This window comes from Malaclemys terrapin, chromosome 2 (genome assembly GCF_027887155.1).
Source record: "Malaclemys terrapin pileata isolate rMalTer1 chromosome 2, rMalTer1.hap1, whole genome shotgun sequence".
Lineage (NCBI taxonomy): Eukaryota > Metazoa > Chordata > Testudines > Emydidae > Malaclemys > Malaclemys terrapin.
In genome coordinates this window covers 62717836-62739629 of record NC_071506.1, presented here as the reverse complement: position 1 = coordinate 62739629, position 21794 = coordinate 62717836, and the positions used below count along the sequence as shown (strand labels likewise).

General features: G+C 39.4%; 1 protein-coding gene across 1 annotated transcript in view; it reads left to right on the top strand.

The window, feature by feature from the left end:
* The window catches only part of YTHDF3 (YTH N6-methyladenosine RNA binding protein F3), a 48544-nt gene that overhangs the window by 11280 nt on the left and 15470 nt on the right, over positions 1 to 21794 (top strand). Inside the window, exons 3-4 of the mRNA XM_054018086.1 lie at positions 6699 to 6784; positions 9818 to 11413. Of these exons, the coding sequence (XP_053874061.1) occupies positions 6699 to 6784; positions 9818 to 11413 (1682 nt within the window). The remainder of the gene's footprint in view (positions 1 to 6698; positions 6785 to 9817; positions 11414 to 21794) is intronic.

Here is a 21794-nt window from a genome sequence, read left to right as displayed (position 1 = left end):
GCAAGCCCTGGTGGATCACAAGGGACGTTTCACCAACATCAACGTGGGATGGCCGGGAAAGGTACATGATGCTCGCGTCTTCAGGAACTCTGCTCTGTTTCGAAAGCTGGAGGAAGGGACTTTCTTCCCGGACCAGAAAGTGACCATTGGGGATGTTGAAATGCCTATCGTGATCCTTGGGGACCCAGCCTACCCCTTAATGCCATGGCTCATGAAGCCGTACACAGGCAGCCTGGACAGGAGTCAGGACCTGTTCAACTACAGGCTGAGCAAGTGCCGAATGGTGGTGGAATGTGCATTTGGACGTTTAAAAGCGCGCTGGCGCAGCTTACTGACTCGCTCAGACCTCAGCGAAAAGAATATCCCCATTGTTATTGCTGCTTGCTGTGCGCTCCACAATATCTGTGAGAGTAAGGGGGAGACCTTTATGGCGGGGTGGGAGGTTGAGGCAACTCGCCTGGCCGCTGATTACGCGCAGCCAGACACCAGGGCGGTTAGAGGAGCACAGCAGGGCGCGGTGCGCATCAGAGAAGCTTTGAAAACGAGTTTTGTGACTGGCCAGGCTACTGTGTGAAACTTCTGTTTGTTTCTCCTTGATGAACCCTCCAACCCCCCCCCCCCGACCCGGTTCACTCTACTTCCCTGTAAACCAACCAACCACCCCACCCCACCCTCCCCTCCCCCTTGCAGAGGCAATAAAGTCATTGTTTTTTCACATTCATGCATTCTTTATTAGTTCCTTACAGAGGTAGGGGGATAATTGCCAAGGTAGCTGGGATGGGTGGGGGAGGAGGGATGGAAAAGGACACACTGCATTTTAAAACTTTAACTCTTATTGAAGCCCAGCCTTCTGATGCTTGGGCGATCATCTGGGGTGGAGTGACTGGGTGGACGGAGGCCCCCCCCACCGTGTTCTTGGGCGTCTGGGTGAGGAGGCTATGGAACTTGGGGAGGAGGGCTGTTGGTTACACAGGGGCTGTAGCGGCGGTCTCTGCTCCTGCTGCCTTTCCTGCAACTCAACCATACGCTCGAGCATATCAGTTTGATGCTCCAGCAGACGGAGCATTGCCTCTTGCCGTCTGTCTGCAAGCTGACGCCACCTATCGTCTTCAGCCCGCCACCTCTCCTCTCGTTCATGTTGGGCTTTTCTCATCTCCGACATTGACTGCCTCCACGCATTCTGCTGTGCTCTATCAGCCTGGGCGGACATCTGCAGCTCCGTGAACATCTCGTCCCTCGTCTTACGTTTTCTCTTTCTAATGTTCACAAGCCTCTGCGAAGGAGAAACATTTGCAGCTGGTGGAGGAGAAGGGAGAGGTGGTTAAAAAAGACACATTTTAGGGAACAATGGGTACAGTCTTTCATTACAAGGTCGCATATTTCGGCTTGCAGGCAGCCATCGTAGGCCACAGTGTTTTGGCTTTTTTAACCTTCTTAACATGCGGGAAAGATTGCAAACAGCAGCGCATTTCCCATATCAAGGATGAATTGGGTTGTCCATTTAAAATGGGGTTTCAATGTAAAAGGAGGGGGCTGCGGTTTCCCGGTTAACATGCGGCACAAACACAAGTAAACCACCCCCCCACACACGATTCTCTGGGATGATCACTTCACCCCTCCCCCCCACCGCGTGGTTAACAGCGGGGAACATTTCTGGTCAGAATAGCAGGAACGGGCGCCTCTGAATGTCCCCCTTAATAAAATCACCCCATTTCAACCAGGAGAGCTTTCTGGAGATGTCCCTGGAGGATTTCCGCTCCATCCCCATACACGTTAACAGACTTTTCCAGTAGATGTACTGGCCGCGATTGCCAGGGCAAATTAATCATTAAACACGCTTGCTTTTTTTTTGTAATGTTTACAAATAGTTACAAAGTTACACTCACCAGAGGTCTCCTGTGTGCCCTGAGGGTCTTGGGTGAGTTCGGGGGTTACTGGTTCCAGGTCCAGGGTCACAAACATATCCTGGCTGTTGGGGAAACCGGTTTCTCCGCTTCCTTGCTGCTGTGAGCTACCTACAGTACCTCCATCGTCATCTTCCTCGTTCCCCGAACCGTCTTCCCTGTGTGTTTCTCCAGTGAGAGAGTCATAGCACACGGTTGGGGTAGTGGTGGCTGCACCCCCTAGGATCGCATGCAGCTCCGCGTAGTAGCGGCAAGTTTGCGGCTCTGCCCCGGACCTTCCGTTTGCTTCTCTGGCTTTGTGGTAGGCTTGCCGTAGCTCCTTAATTTTCACGCGGCACTGCTGTGTGTCCCTGTTATGGCCTCGGTCCTTCATGGCCTTGGAGATCTTTTCTAATACTTTTCCATTTCTTTTACTGCTACGGAGTTCAGCTATCACTGCTTCATCTCCCCATATGGCGAGCAGATCTCGTACCTCCCGTTCGGTCCATGCTGGAGCTCTTTTGCGATCCTGGGAGGACTCCATGACGGTTACCTGTGCTGATGAGCTCTGCGTGGTCACCTGTGCTCTCCACGCTGGGCAAACAGGAAATGAAATTCAAACCTTCGCGGGTCTTTTCCTGTCTACCTGGTCAGTGCATCTGAGTTGAGAGCGCTGTCCAGAGCGGTCACAATGAAGCACTGTGGGATAGCTCCCGGAGGCCAATAACATCGAATTCCGTCCACACTACCCCAATTCCGACCCGCAAAGGCCGGTTTTATCGCTAATCCCCTCGTCGGAGGTGGTGTAAAGAAACCGGTTTAAAGGGCCCTTTAAGTCGAAAGAAAGGGCCTCGTTGTGTGGACGTGTCCAGGCTTAATTCGGTTTAACGCTGCTAAAGTCGACCTAAACCCGTAGTGTAGACCAGGCCTGAGAGTACTTACAAGGGGAGATAGAGTCAATGTTTGTAATGGCTCAGCCATTCCCAGTCCTTTTTCTCTTAATTAATTGGCCTCTCAGAGTTGGTAAGACAACTCCCACCTGTTTATGCTCTCTGTATGTGTGTATATATATCTCCTCAATATATGTTCCATTCTATATGCATCCGAAGAAGTGGGCTGTAGTCCACGAAAGCTTATGCTCTAATAAATTTGTTAGTCTCTAAGGTGCCACAAGGACTCCTGTTCTTCTTTTAGTCTCTAAGGTGCCACAAGTACTCCTGTTCTATTTCCCCATGTTAATTTTCCCCCTGCTGTTACTCACACCTTGTCAACTGTTTGAAGTGGGCCATCCTGATTATCACTACAAAAGTTTTTTTTTTTTTCCCCTCCTGCTGATGATAACCCATCTTAATTGATTGGTCTCCTTAGAGTTGGTATGGCAACACCCATTTTTTCATGTTCTCTGTATATAGATATCTTCCTACTATATTTTCCACTGCATGCAGATGAAGTGGGCTTTAGCCCACGAAAGCTTATGCCCAAATAAATTTGTGAGTCTCTAAGATGCCACAAGTACTCCTCGTTCTTATAGCAGAGATGTAAGCTTTGTAGATGCAAAGAGTTCCTTTAGAATTCAGTTCATACGTTATAGTCCAGTGTCCAAATATCATATTCAGGGCATACCAGCATAACTAGGACCTCAGTCTTGCGACTCAAACTTCCTCTGGTGAAGCTTAAGCAGATCTGAGATGATAGAATCAGGGCCCAAGGATTTTTTATACAATTTCATGTCCTCTTTGACAAGTTGGGATTTCCTCCGGGATCAAAAGGTAATTAGGATGACTTTGAATGAAGTCCATCACTGGTACTTAGCTATAGAATTAACATAAGGCAATTTGCTTGTTCCTCCACCATTCACAGGTTATTTGCTATACATTTCAAAGAGAGATGAATACTGAGATATTATCCTGTGTTTACAATTCATTTAAATGCTAAGAGAAGAGCAGGAGTCCTTGTGGCACCTTAGAGACTAACAAATTTATTAGAGCATAAGCTTTCGTGGACTACAGCCCACTTCTTCGGATGCATCCGAAGAAGTGGGCTGTAGTCCACGAAAGCTTATGCTCTAATAAATTTGTTAGTCTCTAAGGTGCCACAAGGACTCCTGTTCTTCTTTTTGCGGATACAGACTAACACGGCTGCTACTCTGAAACCTGTTTAAATGCTAAGATGTCCTTTTGATCTCTGAATTATCAGAATGCAGCATAAGACAGCGACTGTTGATTACATTGTCAACCGTACTCATAATATGTAAACACATAAAAACACAAACATTATCTCCCCACATGTGTTTAGAGGGTTGTTTATTTTGCAGGATGTTTAACCCTTTCTAGCATGTGTCACAAATGCAAATTTCATTCTTACATTTTTGTGTCCATCACTTGTGAAAAAGGACACAGGTGAATATTTTGCCATAAATTTTCATTCAATGCAAAACGATAGTAAAAAGAACATACTGTAAACTTGATTAGTCAGTAGATTGCTGACTATTTATGGAAGTAGACAACAGAATTTTATTTTGAGGGTAGCATTAAGGGAACTGTTGGTTAATTACCAGTTAATATTTTAAGCAAGGTGAAAGTGAAGTTGGAACATTGGTGAGCTTTTAGCATAGATCATGTATCTTAACTTATTTGAAAAGTACTGACTAAATGTGTGGTGCTGTCTATGTTGTTTTTTAATAATAAGCCAGTTCAAGTTAAAGTGAAGAGCCAAAATAAAACATTTTCAGGGCTGGAATTCTTCATCACTAGGAAATCGACAGTATGGCAATCCAGAACTATTTGGTCTCATTGTGGCACCCACACAGCTTTGAGACTGACTGTTATCTGTTGTACTATTGTCCTGCTTGTCCAATTTATGTCCATATTCTGTTTGCATGGAGCTCAGCCAAAGCTGTGTCAAGACCATTTGAATCTGCTTGGAAAGTGGTATTGGTATCGTGAAGAGGGATACCTGCTCCAATTCCCATCCACTGGAGAGTGACTGTGTTAGATGTTAGGTAGCTGCAGTGCCCTATCTGGGGAAAGAGATGTAACTCTAGACTTGGGTATAACATTGGAGAAGTGCTTAAGTATCGTGCTTTGGTGTTGTGAAGCAGGCAGATATGCTATATAATGCAGTGGTGGGGTGCCATGGAAGGTGTGCCCACCTTTCATGTGGAAATCCCAAGTGATATGCTTGAAGAAATAGCAAAGAAAGTATTAGGTTCTAGACTTGTCTCCCATTGGAAGTGGTGGAAACTTCATAATATTGTTTCTAAACAAAATACTAAAAAAGCGAGAACAATCTGGCATTTGTGAGGGAGAGATTGAGTGATATGAAGGTCTTGTGTTTCCACCTTCTGATTCTAGGGTATCCCAGAGGAAAGGGGAGAAAGATATCCCAGTTGGTAGCAGGAAGCGTGTTGGGAGGGAGGGTAACATCATTTCAGGGACAGCTCCTGCTTCTTTCTCCTCTCTCATTGCAAGTGTTACTACAAGGTTGCAGAGGATAGCAGAGTGGAAGCCTGAGGGGGTGGGTAAGAAGCTTATTTGCATAATCTCACTTTGCACTGGTTCCAAGCTGTCCATTGCGGGAAGGAACTGGGAAATGTATTCATTCCTCCCAAGTAGTCATGTTTTTCCCCAGAGGATTTTGCCCTTAGATTGTGGACTTCCTGAGGTAATGGAACTTGCTTTCCTATGTCTTTGTATAATATATAGCATAATGAGTACGTAGTTTTAAAAAGTGTGTTTACTATTATACAAACTTGTTATGGCAAATTTCCTCTTGCAGTGAAAGTAACATAGATATATTAATAAACTCAGATTCCCCCCCCCCCCCCCCCAAAAAAAAAAAAAAGTGGAAATAGCACTATGACCATAGTAGTATAAATGTGAAGCTCTGAGAAACAGGGCACTTCAACACTTAAGCAGTTTAGTAGGGTTATAGACTGAGCTGTGACATGACAGTTTGGTTTGTTCTTCATTGTACAGGTTTTCTGCAGACAATACGGGAGGTCAGACTAGATGATCATACTGGTCCCTTCTGACCTTAAAGTCTATGAATCTATGAGTCTCTCCCTTTAATAATGCTGAATTCATTTGTTTGGTTTTTTTCCCCTTATGACTGCAGGAAAAATGGTTTGCTCTGACACACTCCTGCACTGTGAAATTATGCCAAGTGAGTGTGTCTGCAGGTGTTTTATCACAGAAAAAAAGTGAATTGTAAACCATCAGACCTCTGTCATTCATGAAACATAAGTTTTCCTTTACTAATAAGTATTTGTAAATCTTGAGCTGAGCTATAAGACACAGTTGTTTCTTCATTGGATTACTTTCTAACAACTGTCATCTAAGCACTCATTAAAATTGATGCAAAAGTGCAGTGTATGATTAAACAGAAGAGAACCTGTCTACCTGATTATTTGTAACAAGTACTTTATAACATATAGTTGTTTAATGAAATTATCTTGAAATTAAATCTGACAAGCAAAACTTATTTGCAGTGCTTTTGTGAATACTGTATGTACATATCTGTCATCAAAATTTGTTACCTCATTTGATTCAATAGCCTAGGCTTTAGATGGTTTTCTCTCAAAGAGAGAAATATCATGTACTGGCTTTTAAACACTTGTGAGATCTAAAATGTAACACAGTCCTGGTAATTGAATCAATACAAGATGTTCTGTTTCTCAGAAAAAAACAGGAGACCAGGCAGTTGACCATACAGATGACAATTTAGTAGAAATTAAGACTGAACTGTGTTTTGTTTTGAATTAAAGTTACAACACCACAATTCTAAAAGAGTGCCTAATACAAGCTCGCTTTTCAGTTTCAGTACAAAACGGTTCGATTCATCAAAAGGATGCAGTAAATGATGATGACTTTGAGCCATATCTAAGTAGCCAGACAAATCAGGTGAGCATTCATTGCTATTTTGAAGTATATTCAGAGTTTAATTGTGTAGCTAAGCTTTCCTCATCTTACACCGAATTAAAGTTTACTATGTATATGTTTGAAATACAACTTAATGCTTAGCATGTAATAGGTCTAAAACATGTCGTCTTTTTAATAGTAATGTTCTTGTGAAGCTTCAAGTAAAGGATGGGATTAAGTTTAATCAGTTCTGTGTGTCTAACATAGATATGCATATGTATGCATTCTAGAATCAGAAGTATCCTTTTTTTTTTGCCTTCTAACTTTAAGTGAGTTCAGTATACCCCTGCTATATTGTTGAGACAATAGTTCCTTTTTCTGCCAGTAAATGGATGACTTCACTTTCTGGAGCTGTTGATCCTCCATCTTTTGTAATACTAAATTCATTTTTTATTAAAACATTTAATTCAACAATTAAGATAAACCTGAAAGTTCCAGGATACTCTTTTTGGGATGGAGGAGGGAATGAAGATGTTTGATACGGATTTTGGGGTTTTTCTTTCCTGCCTATCTGCTTTGATGTTACAACACTGGGCTGTTTTCTGTGGAGGAAGATGGGAAGTGGCATCTTTGCAAACCAATCAATGCCACTTGAGTCATCTGAAGGGTCTCTTTAAAGTGACTTGAGCTATACCTTTCAAAGGTCTGAATGCTTTGCTTCCTCAGCACCTTTATTCCATGAGCCCTGGGATCTGGGAGTGAACTCAGCATGCAAATTTTGCATTACTTCTCTAGACCATTGAATTGAATCATACGTTTGATGTTATCCACTCTTAAATATTGTGGGACTTTTTTTATGGGATGCATGAGTACTTTTTATTATCTCTTATCCAGAACCGAATAGATACCCGGGTGTCCTCCCACGAAGCACTGAAAATCTTTTCATTTTAATAGTAATGAGAACCTCAGCAAGAAACAAATATAAGAAAACTGCATAAATATAAGAAAACTATAGTCATATTTACAAATTATGTTGTCTTATTTTTAATTGGTTGAGCTACTTTTTATTTTAAAAATACCTTAGTTTAGTTCCTTTGCTGTTAAGAATGAATTTGATTTGGTAGTATAATTTTGCATGCCCAGGTTTGAACTTTTAAATTTAGATGGCATACATAATGTAGATGTTTACTGATGAATATCCTTATGTTTCTTTTAGTTATAGCTAGCATGATTCTAATTCTAAGGATTGGATAAGGCCCTTGTTTGAAACTTATTTTCTAAAACACAGTAAACTTAAAATAATTGTAAGCTTTTCTAATTTTTTTAAGTGCAAGTAACACATCACTAGGCCTTGGAGTGTCCAATATTTGGATTAATGTTGGAATTCACACCTTGTCGTGGTTTATTGCTTGTTTTTAAATGTGTTACTTAAAGTGTTAGTTGGTAAAACACTGAATATTATGAGACCTCTTTTGCTACCAGTTGGATTTCAGGAAAAAGATTACATGGTTTCGCATATGTCTAAGTAATATAAAATATTATAAGGCCTATTGAGACTGGGTTTGTATATGAAGAAAGAGCTGCTTATAACAAATACAACTAATGTAACAAGATGTGAGTTTTGCAGATTGTATGTACCTGTGTTATAATAGTCTCTCAGCACTTGCATGAAGCATTTCCATCTCTACTGAAGATCTACTTCAAGATAGTTGACTAGATTCTTCTTCACACATGGGTATCTTTAATCTTGCTTAATATATTAAGCACTAAATTTCTCAAGTTCTTTATCAGTCTATAACTAGGTGTGGCAGAATTCAGTTTTGTTTTTTTAAATTGACAGATATCAATGTTTATTTTTAAGCATTTTTTTTTAGATATGGGATATTATTGGGAGTGTCAGACCCTGGTAGAATCAGACTACTTAATGACACTATATGTTGAGATTCAAAAAGTTAAAGCTTTATAACCATTAAAAAGCACATTGTCAACATCACATGTCAAAATATACAAATATCCTTAAATCAAACCGTTAAGTTCTCAAGCAGCGTTTTTCTTACTTTGCCTGTTTGTAAATTTCTGTTGTTAAAGGAATTTTTTTGTTGGATTGTATGTAGGCAGTGAAATCAGCGCTTACTGATATTTACCAATAAAATCTCATCCTTCTGTGCCTATCTATAATCGAAGGTTAACATCACCATACCCACAGTAGTCTTTAGGATGACAGTTAATACTCTGGTTGATATTACATACAGTAGAACCTCAGAGTTGCGAACATTAGTTATGAATTGACCGGTCACCCCCCTCATTTGGAAACGGAAGTATGCAATCTGGCAGCAGCAGAGACAGGGGGGGAAAAAAAAAAGGAAATACAGTACAATACTGGGTTAAACGTAAAGTACTAAAAAAATTGAAAGTTTAAAAAAAAAAAAAGATTGGACAGGGTACGGAAACTGCTTTTTTCATTTAAAGTAAGATTAAAAGCAGCATTTTTCTTCTGCATATTAAAGCTTCAAAGCTATATTAAGTCAATGTTCAGTTGTAAACGTTTGTAAGAATAATTGTAACGTTTTGTTCAGAGTTACAAACTGTTCAGAGTTATGAACAGTCTCCATTTCCGAGGTGTTCATAACTCTGAGGTTTTACTGTATGTAATTTTTTACTAGAGAAAAAGGTAGATTTACACTAAAGTCATCTTTGAAAAAAGAAACTTGATGCATGTGAAGCTCAAAGGGATAGCTCAGTGGTTTGAGCATTGGCCTGCTAAACCCAGGGTTGTGAGTTCAATCCTTGAGGGGGCCACTTAGGGATCTGGGGCAAAATCAGTACTTGGTCCTGCTAGTGAAGGCAGGGGGCTGGACTCAATCACCTTTCGGGGTCCTTTCCAGTTCTATGAGATAGGTATATCTCCATATATTCTCAGATAAAAATCTGTTTGAAATTTCTGTAGCCCTACAGGAAAAGGGAATACTGTAAATAGAGCATCAACATTATTTGTTGTCTGATGCCTGCCATTTTCCCTTGAATTATGTTGATAATGGAAAGTTCCACTGCTGATTTTACTTTATTTTCTTGCAGAGTAACAGCTATCCACCAATGTCAGACCCATACATGCCTAGTTATTATGCACCATCCATTGGATTTCCATATTCTCTAAGTGAAGCAGCATGGTCCACTGCAGGGGACCCTCCAATGCCATACTTAACAGCCTATGGACAGATGAGCAATGGTGAACATCACTATATACCTGATGGTGTGTTTAGTCAACCTGGGGCTTTAGGAAATACCCCTCCATTCCTTGGTCAACATGGATTTAATTTTTTTCCTGGGAATGCAGATTTCTCTACATGGGGGACAAGTGGATCTCAGGGACAATCAACACAAAGCTCTGCTTATAGCAGCAGCTATGGCTATCCACCTAGCTCTCTTGGTAGAGCCATAGCAGATGGACAGGCTGGATTTGGCAATGATACTTTGAGCAAGGTGCCTGGGATTAGCAGCATTGAACAAGGCATGACTGGACTGAAAATTGGTGGGGATATGACAGCTGCTGTAACAAAAACTGTAGGTTCAGCTCTGAGCAGTACAGGTATGACCAGCATTGCAGCAAATAGTGTGCCCCCAGTTAGCAGTTCAGCACCTAAACCAACCTCCTGGGCTGCCATCGCTAGGAAGCCTGCTAAACCTCAGCCGAAACTCAAGCCTAAGGGTAATGTGGGAATTGGGGGCCCCGCTGTACCACCACCTCCTATAAAACACAACATGAACATTGGAACTTGGGATGAGAAAGGATCAGTGGTCAAAGCACCCCCTTCCCAGCCAATACTGCCTCCTCAGACTATCATACAGCAGCCTCAGCCATTAATTCAACCACCACCATTGGTGCAAAGCCAACTGCCTCAACAGCAGCCTCAGCCACCACAACCACCACAGCAACAAGGACCTCAGCAGCAGGCCCAGCCTCACCAGTTGCAGCAGCAACAGCAGCTGCAAAACCGCTGGGTAGCTCCTCGTAACAGGGGCGTGGGCTTCAGCCAGAACAATGGAGGAGCTGGCAGCGAAAACTTTGGCTTAGGTGTTGTACCTGTCAGCTCTTCCCCTGGTGTAGAGGTGCACCCAGTACTGGAGAAACTAAAGGCCATAAACAACTATAATCCCAAAGACTTTGATTGGAATCTGAAGAATGGACGGGTGTTTATAATCAAAAGCTATTCGGAGGACGATATACACCGCTCCATTAAATACTCTATCTGGTGTAGTACTGAACATGGTAATAAACGCTTGGATGCTGCTTACCGTTCCCTGAATGGGAAAGGTCCACTCTATTTACTCTTCAGTGTGAATGGCAGTGGACATTTTTGTGGAGTGGCTGAGATGAAGTCTGTTGTGGACTACAATGCATATGCCGGAGTCTGGTCTCAGGATAAGTGGAAGGGGAAGTTTGATGTTAAGTGGATCTTTGTCAAAGACGTTCCCAATAACCAGCTGCGGCACATTCGTTTGGAAAACAATGACAACAAACCGGTTACCAATTCGAGGGACACTCAAGAGGTACCCCTAGAAAAAGCCAAGCAAGTGCTTAAAATAATTGCTACTTTCAAGCATACCACCTCAATCTTTGATGACTTTGCACACTATGAAAAGCGTCAAGAGGAGGAGGAAGCCATGCGTAGGGTAAGAATCCAATTTCATTATAGCAATTTTTCTGTAGTGTCTTTGGTTTTTTTTTTTAATCTAGTTATTTCTTGCAACTCAATTTGCAGTATACATTGAAGCAGAAAGTAATACTACTTTGTCCCAAGCTGGTTATAATGCTTTGGTAGTTGATGTAAGAGCCAGTTACTGATTAGATTAAGTTTTAATTCTTGTGGTTAAACCTAAATTATTTGTTGAGTAACATGAACAGAACAATCCGAACGCAAGTTTATGTGTAAGAAGACGTTTAAAATGTTTTACTTATTGTTACAAAGTGAAAAAAACTGTCAGTGGAATATAACATTCCTAATGGAGTCTCGTTTTTAGTGCAATATTAACAATTCTGTGACAATTTTTAGTGCCATATTGAAATTAGGTGTGACGGCACTGAATTACAAGGGAAATAAAGGTATTTAATGTTGCAACAGATAATTCTCAAGTAAAATACGATTTTTTTAAAATCAAGATTCTAACAGAATGACTAATCTGAAAATTTGTGCTTAGGTCAGTTTGTGTTGTCTGTCTTAGCTTTTAAAGTTTTAAAATGTGTAAGTAGCCCAGTGAGCACCTTTACAGTGTTAGAAATATTTTTAAAAAGCAACAGAGGGTCCTGTGGCACCTTTGAGACTTAACAGAAGTATTGGGAGCATAAGCTTTCGTGGGTAAGAACCTCACTTCTTCTTCAGATGCAAGTCATCTTGCATCTGAAGAAGAAGTGACTTGCATCTGAAGAAGAAGTGAGGTTCTTACCCACGAAAGCTTATGCTTCCAATACTTCTGTTAGTCTCAAAGGTGCCACAGGACCTTCTGTTGCATTTTACAGATTCAGACTAACACGGCTACCCCTCTGATACTTGAAATATTTTTAGTGGCTCTTCAATAGTGTTGTCTGTAGAGGAAATATGTGCCTACAGCAATATAATTTTTTGGGGAAAAATTCTAAAAATTGTGCTTTTTTTTTTTTTTTTTTTTTTTTTTGTGGTGTCAGAATTTCAGAAAATTTACTTGAAAAATATTAAATATAACTTTTCCTCTTAAAGTTGCTTTATGGTGTTCACCTGTTCTGTCTTTCCTGTCTCTTCCCCCCCCCCTTCCCTTCCCTTCCCTTCAGAAATTTAGGTATTTCTGTTTTTGCATTTTTAGGGAAGATTCTTTCCTCTCCATTGATTTTTTTTTTTTTTTTTTTTTACTGCTGGTCCTCACAGTCCAGTTGTTTTTTTATTTCCTTTGAGTTGAGTTCCTTGAGTTGTTTTTTTATTTCCTAGAATTATTTCCTTTGAAGATATAAGTCTCTGTCAAAGCTGAGTAGTAATTAGATTTATGGAAGGTTCATCTGATGTCTTGAAAAATTTATAATAATAATAATAATTAATGGAGATATCCTATCTCCTAGAACTGGAAAGGGCCTTGAAAGGTGATTGAGTCCAGGGCCCTGCCTTCACTAGCAGGACCAAGTACTGATTTTGCCCCAGATCCCTAAGTGGCCGCCTCAAGGATTGAACTCACCACCCTGGGTTTAGCAGGCCAATGCTCAAACCACTGAGCTATCTCTCCCCCCAGATCTACTAGTCCGAATACTACTATAAACCTGTTAGCTCGTGTGCTCAGATAGTGCAGGGATGGATGTAAGAATCTGGAAAGACTGTGAAGAGCCTGCATCAGTGAAGTCTGGGGACTTTGTTCTAGTTTGAACTGTAACTCTCTGCCACCACATGCTGCTGGGCAAAAGGAGGGTCCTGGAATTTATACCAAGGTTTTCTCTGGACCTTGCTCAGGGGGCTCAGTCTTTTGTATCTGTCCCTGGCTACTAGGAGTTTTTGACGCATCACTTCATACTGGCTGCCTAGTACTCATATCTTTTTGTCCACTTCAAGGGCTTCCTGGCAGCTGTGAAGGAGGATTTCCTTTTAAATGTCAAATGAATACCTTTCCCCTCTTCAGTGGCCTCCAAGCTGCTGTCAGAAGGAGGCCTGTACTACAGTACTTCCCACCTAACCTCAGTTATGTCTTCCTCTCTGGTGAATAGTACAACTGTTGGTTTCTTTTGCTGCTTGTAGCTTTATCAATTAATGCCATCTTGAAATTGGCATGATTCTTGACAGTTCCACTGCTATCCGTATGTTTCCGAAATAGTGGTAGTGAAGACGGGTAAGGAAGACATACCCTTAGTGTCTTTGCCTAAACTGATCATTTGAGAGTTACTACTTTGTGGGAGAATTTATCAAAGGAGCTAGTAATTCAAACACAAATGCTTTAAGAACTGAGGAAATTAAAAAGGTGAAGAGGGCCAGGAGTTACTTCAGGAATTCTTTCACAGGTGTGTGGCTGGTGGGTCTTGCCCACATGTTCAGGGTCTAACTGATCACCATATTTGGGGTCAGGAAGGAATTTTCCCCCAGGTCAGATTGGCAGAGACCCTGGGGGGTTTTCGTCTTCCTCTACGGCATGTGGCACAGGTCACTTGCAGGTTTAAGCTAGTGTAAATGGTGGATTCTCTGTAACTTGAAGTCTTTAAACCATGATTTGAGAACTTCAGTAACTCAGTCAGAGGTTAGGGGCCTGTTACAGGCATGGGTGGGTGAGGGTCTGTGATCTGCAATGTGCAGGAGGTCAGACTAGATCGGCGTAGTCAGTTATTTTTTGTCAGGGTCCAGACTCCAGAGAAAATAATAAAAATAACAATACTGATAGGTAAATACAAAGATTTAGGGGTCCGTTCAAAAGCATCTGGCGGTCTGGATTTAGCATACCCCTGGACTAGATGATCATGGTGTAGTCCCTTCTGACCTTGGTCCATGGGTCTTGTTTATGGTGGTGGTTTTCACTAATTACAGAAAGAAAACCATAAAATGTAATGGAAAAATCTTGGATTGTTCGTACAGTGACATTATGTACTCTCTCAACTTAAAATCCGAACCACTAAGTTCTACAGTTTAATATAGACTTGATTCAGTTGTGTGATTATGCATACATTTCATGTAATGAAAATTTTCCAAGTTGTTGGCTTTAATCTCTTTAAGGAAATAAATATATAGTATCCATATGGCTCAAATACTGGCATCTGTAATTCTAGTGTGGTAAATAATTTAGTTGTATTTTCTCAATGGTATTTCTGTGACAGGTTAACTGAGAGAAAACTAACCAAGAGCTAAATATTTGTCATGATGCTTTTATAAAAAAGTGTGTGTAATATTTTGCATTCATTTTCAGTCCTCTCAAAAGTGTTTTAGAGAGAGCTGACTATTTAGAAACAAGTTTAGAACTGCATAACTATCCCACTAATTCGTCATTGTACATGCATTTGAAGTATCGCTAAAATTGATTTAATGTATATTTAAAACATAATAGGAAGTCTAATGAAAATATAACACTGGCTACCAAAAGATCCAAACTCTTGATCATTAACTTAACTGGGAAAATAGAATTTTGCCTTAATATTGGTAGATAACTTTTATTTTTTGTTTTCATCTTTAAATTATAAATATATGCTACAGTCCATTTCTTTTTAATTGGAGAACCGTTTCAGAAATGCAGTAATTTGAATCTCTGAAGCTGTGTGCAGTTCATAGATAATTGGATAATCCTTTTCTTTCTAGTACCAGGCTAGATTTTTATTTTCATCATACCTAAATTGGTGTATTCGGTAATGCTGGTAGAACTACACATTCTGGGTGTTATATGGGTTAAGTATGTGCCTGTTTTCTATAGCAGCTGTGATAATTGCTTTGTTTCTTTTTAATGGTGTGTGTACTTTTCATAAAAAAGCTGTTTTTTCGTGTTAATAAATTATTAAATACATTAAATAGTCGGTTGCACATTTCTTGAAGTTAAATTAGGATTTTATTGTGCATATGTAATAACAAATTTCCTTAGTCAGTTATCTAAACAGAGCAAATTATTTATGGATTTAATTACCTTTATAACTGTGACTGTTCCAACTAACTTATTTTAGAATAATTGGTTTTAAAAATTTAATCTAACAATTTGGGATGATCAATAATTAATTTCAAATAGGACTTGACTTTGTTCTATTAAAATATGGTAGTAGCCCTATTAAAGTGCGCGCAGTTTTATCTGACCAGGATGAAAGTAATCTTTTGAAATACCTATGTTTAATTAATTTTTAAGTGATTATTTACTATCTCTAAACATTTGAATAAATCCCCTTTTGTTGTATACCACTTTAGCATTATTTGACATAAAGGGTGGAAACAGATTTTGCTTTTAAATTTTACGTATGTACAATAATCATGCATTTTTTTGTTTCTTGGATTTTACTTTCCCATTTTAAACATGGGGCCGTGGCCGGGGGGTGGAAATCTAATCTTTAATCAAAGAGCAAAGTAATTGTAATCTTGTTTCATATGTGATCTGTCAGCAGAATGTGAACTCATCTGAGGCCTTGTTAATTATTAGTTTGTACTGTTCAACATTGTATAAAAACCTGTGTATTTATACAAACAATTCAGAAAATAGAACACCTGGGGCCAGTCTTCCAGCTGAAAGTGGTAAAGATGTCTCTGAAACTGGCAATTTTTGAGACAAAGACAAATTTCAAAAAATTTAATTGCACCATTTGAGAAGTCATTATGTATTTTCTGTAGTGGCCATGTAAATACTCATCAACAAATACATAGATAGTAAAATAGAAATGATCTTTGCTTATATAGGCACAACTGTTAAAATGAATATATTTTCTGAGCAATGAGCTTCTAAGAACTCTTAAGATCATATTTCAGAGTAGCAGCCGTGTTAGTCTGTATCCGCAAAAAGAACAGGAGTACTTGTGGCACTTTAGAGACTAACAAATTTATTAGAGCATAAGCTTTCGTGGGCATCCGAAGAAGTGGGCTGTAGCCCACAAAAGCTTATGCTCTAATAAATTTGTTCTTCTTAAAATCATGTTTCTCAAGTTTTGTCTTCCTAATCCTAAATTGGATAGTCCATTATGTGTCCTTTGTTTAATAACATCTGGTAGTGGCTTTTACCGTGTAATCTTTTCTTGCTCTTCTTTGCTACACCGTGTAAAACCTGAGCTTTTTTTAGTACTTTTTGGGCGAATACTAATTTTATTATCAGTGTGCAGTAGAAAACATTGATATTGGATCTGAGTGATTATTGAATGTTAGCAAAACAGGGTGGTAGTAAAGTGAAATTGTTTCAGTGCTGCAAGTCAGAAAATATTGCATAAACACCCAATTTGGTTGAGACTATGGAGGAGAAAGGGGCTTTTTAGTTCCCAACTAATGGACTCCACTTCCAGTGTTCCATTCAAGGGGTCTGCTCCGTTCAATAAAAGGAATTTCTTGGGGGATCGCTTGCCTGCAGTTTCTCCAAAGGATATGGTCTTGCTGCCGTTTTCCCTTTTCCAGCTATTAAAGTAAGTGGCCACCCGCTCTATCAGGAATTCCTAGAATTGGCATTTTCCTTTACAGCCTGGACTGCCTTTCTGTAGGAGAAGCAACAGCTGAGCAGTTGCTTGAGGAGTCCTCTAAGTGAAGCTAAATTTTTTTCTTGTGTTTCACTGGGAATGTTATAAAAGTTTGCAGGAAGTTGGAACCCTAATAGAGAAGCCAGGAACACAGCTGGTTACTTATATTAATGTAGTGCCCAGAGGTGCAGTCATTGTTGGGACACAATAATTGTAGGTGCTTGTGACTGGGGTCCTATTGGGGAGCCAGCTGTGGTCACTCAGTTAGGGTGAACTGCAAAGAATGGGGCAGACAATCCCCATAAAGCTGGTAGATATTCCAATACTTAGATTCACCAAGCCCTCATAAAACAGCTTCTTTATTACCTTACTGGTTACTCAGAAGTCCAAACAACACAGTTCCCTTAAAGTGATCCAGCCTCAGGCCTCCATCCGGGTACCCACGTCAAATATGATGAAAATTTCTCTAAATTTTATTTCATCACATAAAAGAACAGGTTCTGCCAATCCCAAAGGATCCAACACATTACCTCCCAGGCTAATGAATGTTCCAGATCTTACCCCAATGCATGCAACAGCCATTTCTTAACTATACTAAGATTTATTAAACAAAAGAGAGTACATTAAAAGATCATTATACATACAGACATGAGCTCAATTCATTGAGGTTCAGATTCATAGCAGAGATGTGAGCTTTGTAGTTGCAAAGAGTTCCTTTAGAATTCAGTTCATAAGTCATAGTCCAATGTCCAAATCTCATATTTAGGACGTACCAGCATAACTGGGACTTCAGTCTTGCGACTCAAACTTCCCCTGATGAAGTCTAAGCAGATCTGAGATAACAGAATCAGGGCCCAAGGATCTTTTATACAATTTCATGTCTTCTTTGACAAGTTGAGTTTTCCTGAGGGCAGGAGAGGGGGAACAAAAGGCAATTACGTTTCAGAGTGGTAGCCGTGTAGTCTGTATCAGCAAAAACAATATGGAGTCCTTGTGACAGTTTAGAAACTAACAAATTTATTTGTGCATAAGCTTTCGTGGGCTAGAACCCACTTCATCAGATGCGTGAAGTGGAAAATACAGGAGCAGGTATAAATACATGAAAGGATGGGAGTTGCCTTCCCAAGTGTGAGGTCAGTCTAACGAGTCAATTCACTTGACAGCAGGATACCAAGGGAGAAAAGATAACTTTTGAAGTGGTAATGAGTGGTCCATTTCAGACAGTTGACAAGAAGGTGTGAGTAACAGTAGGGGGAAATTAGTATTGGGGGGGAAAATAGGTTTAGGTTTTGTAATTAGGATGACTTTGAAGGAGGTCCATCACCGTACTTAGCTATAGGAATTAACATAAGACCATTTGTTTGTTCCTCCACCATTCACTGTACATTTCAAAGAGAGATGAATACCAAGATATCCCATGTTTACAATTCAGAATACAGAATAGACAGGGACTGTTGATTACATTGTTGACCCTATTCGTACATATGTAAATACACAAACACAAACATTATCTCCCCACATGTCTTTTGAGGGTTATTATTTTGCAGGATGCTTAACCCTTTCTAGCCATGCGTCACAGTGCTATATGTAGACAGGTCCATATATACCACTGAATCTGAAAATTCCCAGATGCAGGATATTTGACCTGAAATGTACCATATCAGAATTCTACATTTCTAGCCCAGATACTTAAATCTGAAAAAGAGAGAGTCAAATTTTCTCTGTGTGAAAAGTGTAATTAGATGTTACAACATGTAGTTATGGTCAGAAAATGATTGCACTTTAAGTAAAGAAGGGTTAAATAAAAAGTGACTTACTGGAGAAAAACACAGGTACAGAACTTAACCTCAATCATATGAACAACTCTCTTAAAAACACGCACATGCACATACAGCATGCTACTGTTTTTCCTTTGACATTTTCTGCTCCCTGCTGCATCCTCTTTTTCTCATAGTGCCATCTGTATTTAGAGCAGATGCTGGGTGAAACGTAAGTAGTTGTCTAGCTTTTGTCACTTGCAATAAATGAGTGGAACAAAAGTTTTACACAGAGCGGTATAGCCGTAGGTGTCATTGTCCTCAACCAGAAATTTTCTCACAGGAACTCGACACTCCAGGAAAGGTAGCTTGCAGACATTCTTCAAACCTTCTTAGAATATAAAGGCTTCTGGTTCCTTCCAACAAAACACTACCAGCAAAAGGGGTTTGTAAACTCAAAGAAGTTGCTAATCTCTCCCACAAGACCACAAATCCAAATACTATATTCAGGCTTTGCAACTCCAAATAGATGAGAAGGTCCAGCTGAACATAACCTAATCTTATCTAGCTGTATTTAGTTCCCCTGTCTTCACTATGGCATTTGAGCACCTCAGATAGTGAAACAGAGGAATTATCTACTTTCCCACCCTAGCTTCAGGTTCACATGCAGTGCAAAGAGACCATAAATCACATTTCTATGTATCCACCAGATTATATCATCTTCACATATGTGGAAAACTGCTATACACAGTGGGAGATAAACATGGGACAAAACCAGTATTTTAGTTTTTTACTTTAAAATAAAACTCTACACTGAAGCAAAGCATCAGAAATTTTGGTCTTCAAGAAGGTGCTTTAGAAAGTTTTTAGTGGGTCAGGAAAAAAACCTCTCTAGGAAAAGCATTTCAGCTATGGGGTCACTTATATGAGACTACATTCTGGCACAGTTTGGACTTGTGTAGTGGTAGGAATAAAAGCTTCATACACACAACTCCTAAAATAACTGATTTTACTATGACTATGTATTGTTTCAGTAAATGTAAGTTACTCTTGGGGTAGTTGAATATTTTACAGGTAAGCATGTAGTAAGTGGTTCTCTTCCCTCCCTCCCCCCCCCCCCACTGCTGACTCTTCCAAGAAAGTTTCTCATAGCGAGTCATCTGCACTAACTTGCCTATGCATGCAAAGAATATATAATCATCTACATTTACATAGCAGTGTACAGTAGGAAAATATGCAGAACAAAGAGTTTGTGATCTAAACACTTGCATGCGTAGTACAGAACAAATATAAATTGGCATGTGGTCTTTATAATTGGAAAAGTATAAGAAAGTAGCCCCTTAACTTTTACAACTACAAATGTTTCAACTTTCCAGTATTCTAATTCAAGGAATACATTAGTGTAAAATTAAGCTTGGAGCATCTGTTCTGATTACTAATTGTGAATGTAAAAAAAAAAAAAAAAAGAATTTCCAGCTGCTTCTGTGAAAAGACAGACATGATGGAAAGTCTTTTTTTTTTTCTTAGAGATAACCTATATCTGTAATGAGTTAGATTTGAAGTATAAAGGTGAAAGTGTTCATAAGTAACTGGAAATGGTAAACCTTATCTATGTATATACTTATACAGCCTCCACTGTAGTATCTGAGCGAACCCATAACAATTATGGAGGCATCATAGCTAAGGCTGTACCTGAAATATAACTAAAATATGGGATTTTGGAAAATTAGGTGGATTTCAATTTTGAAAAATCCTTTGGTTTTAAGCAAGCCATATCTCAAAAATGGCTTTTTACAAATTTAGAATTTTATTCAGTGGTGCTTGACAAGATGTGTACAGCAGAGGATTGCTTTTGATTACAGAATGTACAGTGCTTTGATTGAGTTCACAATGGATTTTTAGAGCTGAATTCCCAGAGATCAGTTGTATGTGTTTAAACTTTGGTGCAGTGGCTGCGCTGAATCTTGTGTCTATCAGCCAAACTTCAGTTACAAGCTTTGCTTAAATTAAAGCTTTTGGTAACATTGTCATCTTGAATACAATATGCTTATTGCACATCTGCAGTTACATCAGTTATAGTCTCGATCAGAAAAAATATTAATAATGTAAATTTTCATGTTGATTTGTCTAATTGTATTCTAAATGACAATGAAGTATGTGCTATTTGTATGAGAAATTCTTTCTGGACACTGTTTTGGGAGGTCCTTCCTATTAAACACCATTGGCTGTGGCTGCTGCTTATTGTTTTCCCCAGTGGAAGATGCATACAATAGTTTATTTTTATTTTACTGCTGTCCAGAGAGTTCTGATTTAGTATCAGTGAAGCTGGCCGGGGTCTTATTAATTTTTCTCAGTTTCTACGTGGCGAAGATTTGAGCAACAGCAGATGCACGTACACTAGCTGTTTGCAGACATAGTAAAGCAACGCTGCATCCATTAGCATTTGGATCACATTTGGAAAGTTATCTGTAGCTGTGTTTTAAAAATAAAATAAAAAGTGGAGTGTCTAGGCCGTAAATGAAAGATAAAATGTGCTGAAATTGATAGCTTAGGTCCCCTTACTAGAGAACGCTTCGAGCTTGTTACTGTTGCTTTGAATGTTTGGATATTTGCTTATAACCCAGGCTGTCTTAAACTTATTCTCAGACAGAAAAAAAATTTAGATTTCATACACTATATTAATGCTCTAGAATGTGGTTCACCTTTTCACTAAAATTAGTAGACTAAACTTGATGAGTTTTTTTTATATACTACTTCAAAGGCAATAGAAAACATTATATAGAGTGGACAGCTGCAGTGCAAATTTTCCTGCATTAATATTAATCTTCCTGACCTGGGAATGTCATGCACTTGGATATCAAGAATTTATAGCTTCGCAGTTCAAGCTGGTGCTGTTTATTACTGTAGCTGAATAGTTCAGTTTATTTATTTTAATACATCTTTCATGTAGTGCAAGGTATCTCATTACTTCAAAATGAGAGAAACCAGAATACAGATAATTTAAGTAGCAAATAAGCATGTGTGCACGTTTATAAAAAGAATGAGAGAAAGGAAGGAGGCAACTGACAGTTTCTAAATAGGCTAGGTGCTAAGGTGAGAAGGAAGGTTTTAAGGTAAAAATAGAAGATATTCAGATACAGATGGTGTATCTGATTGTGACAACATAGATGAC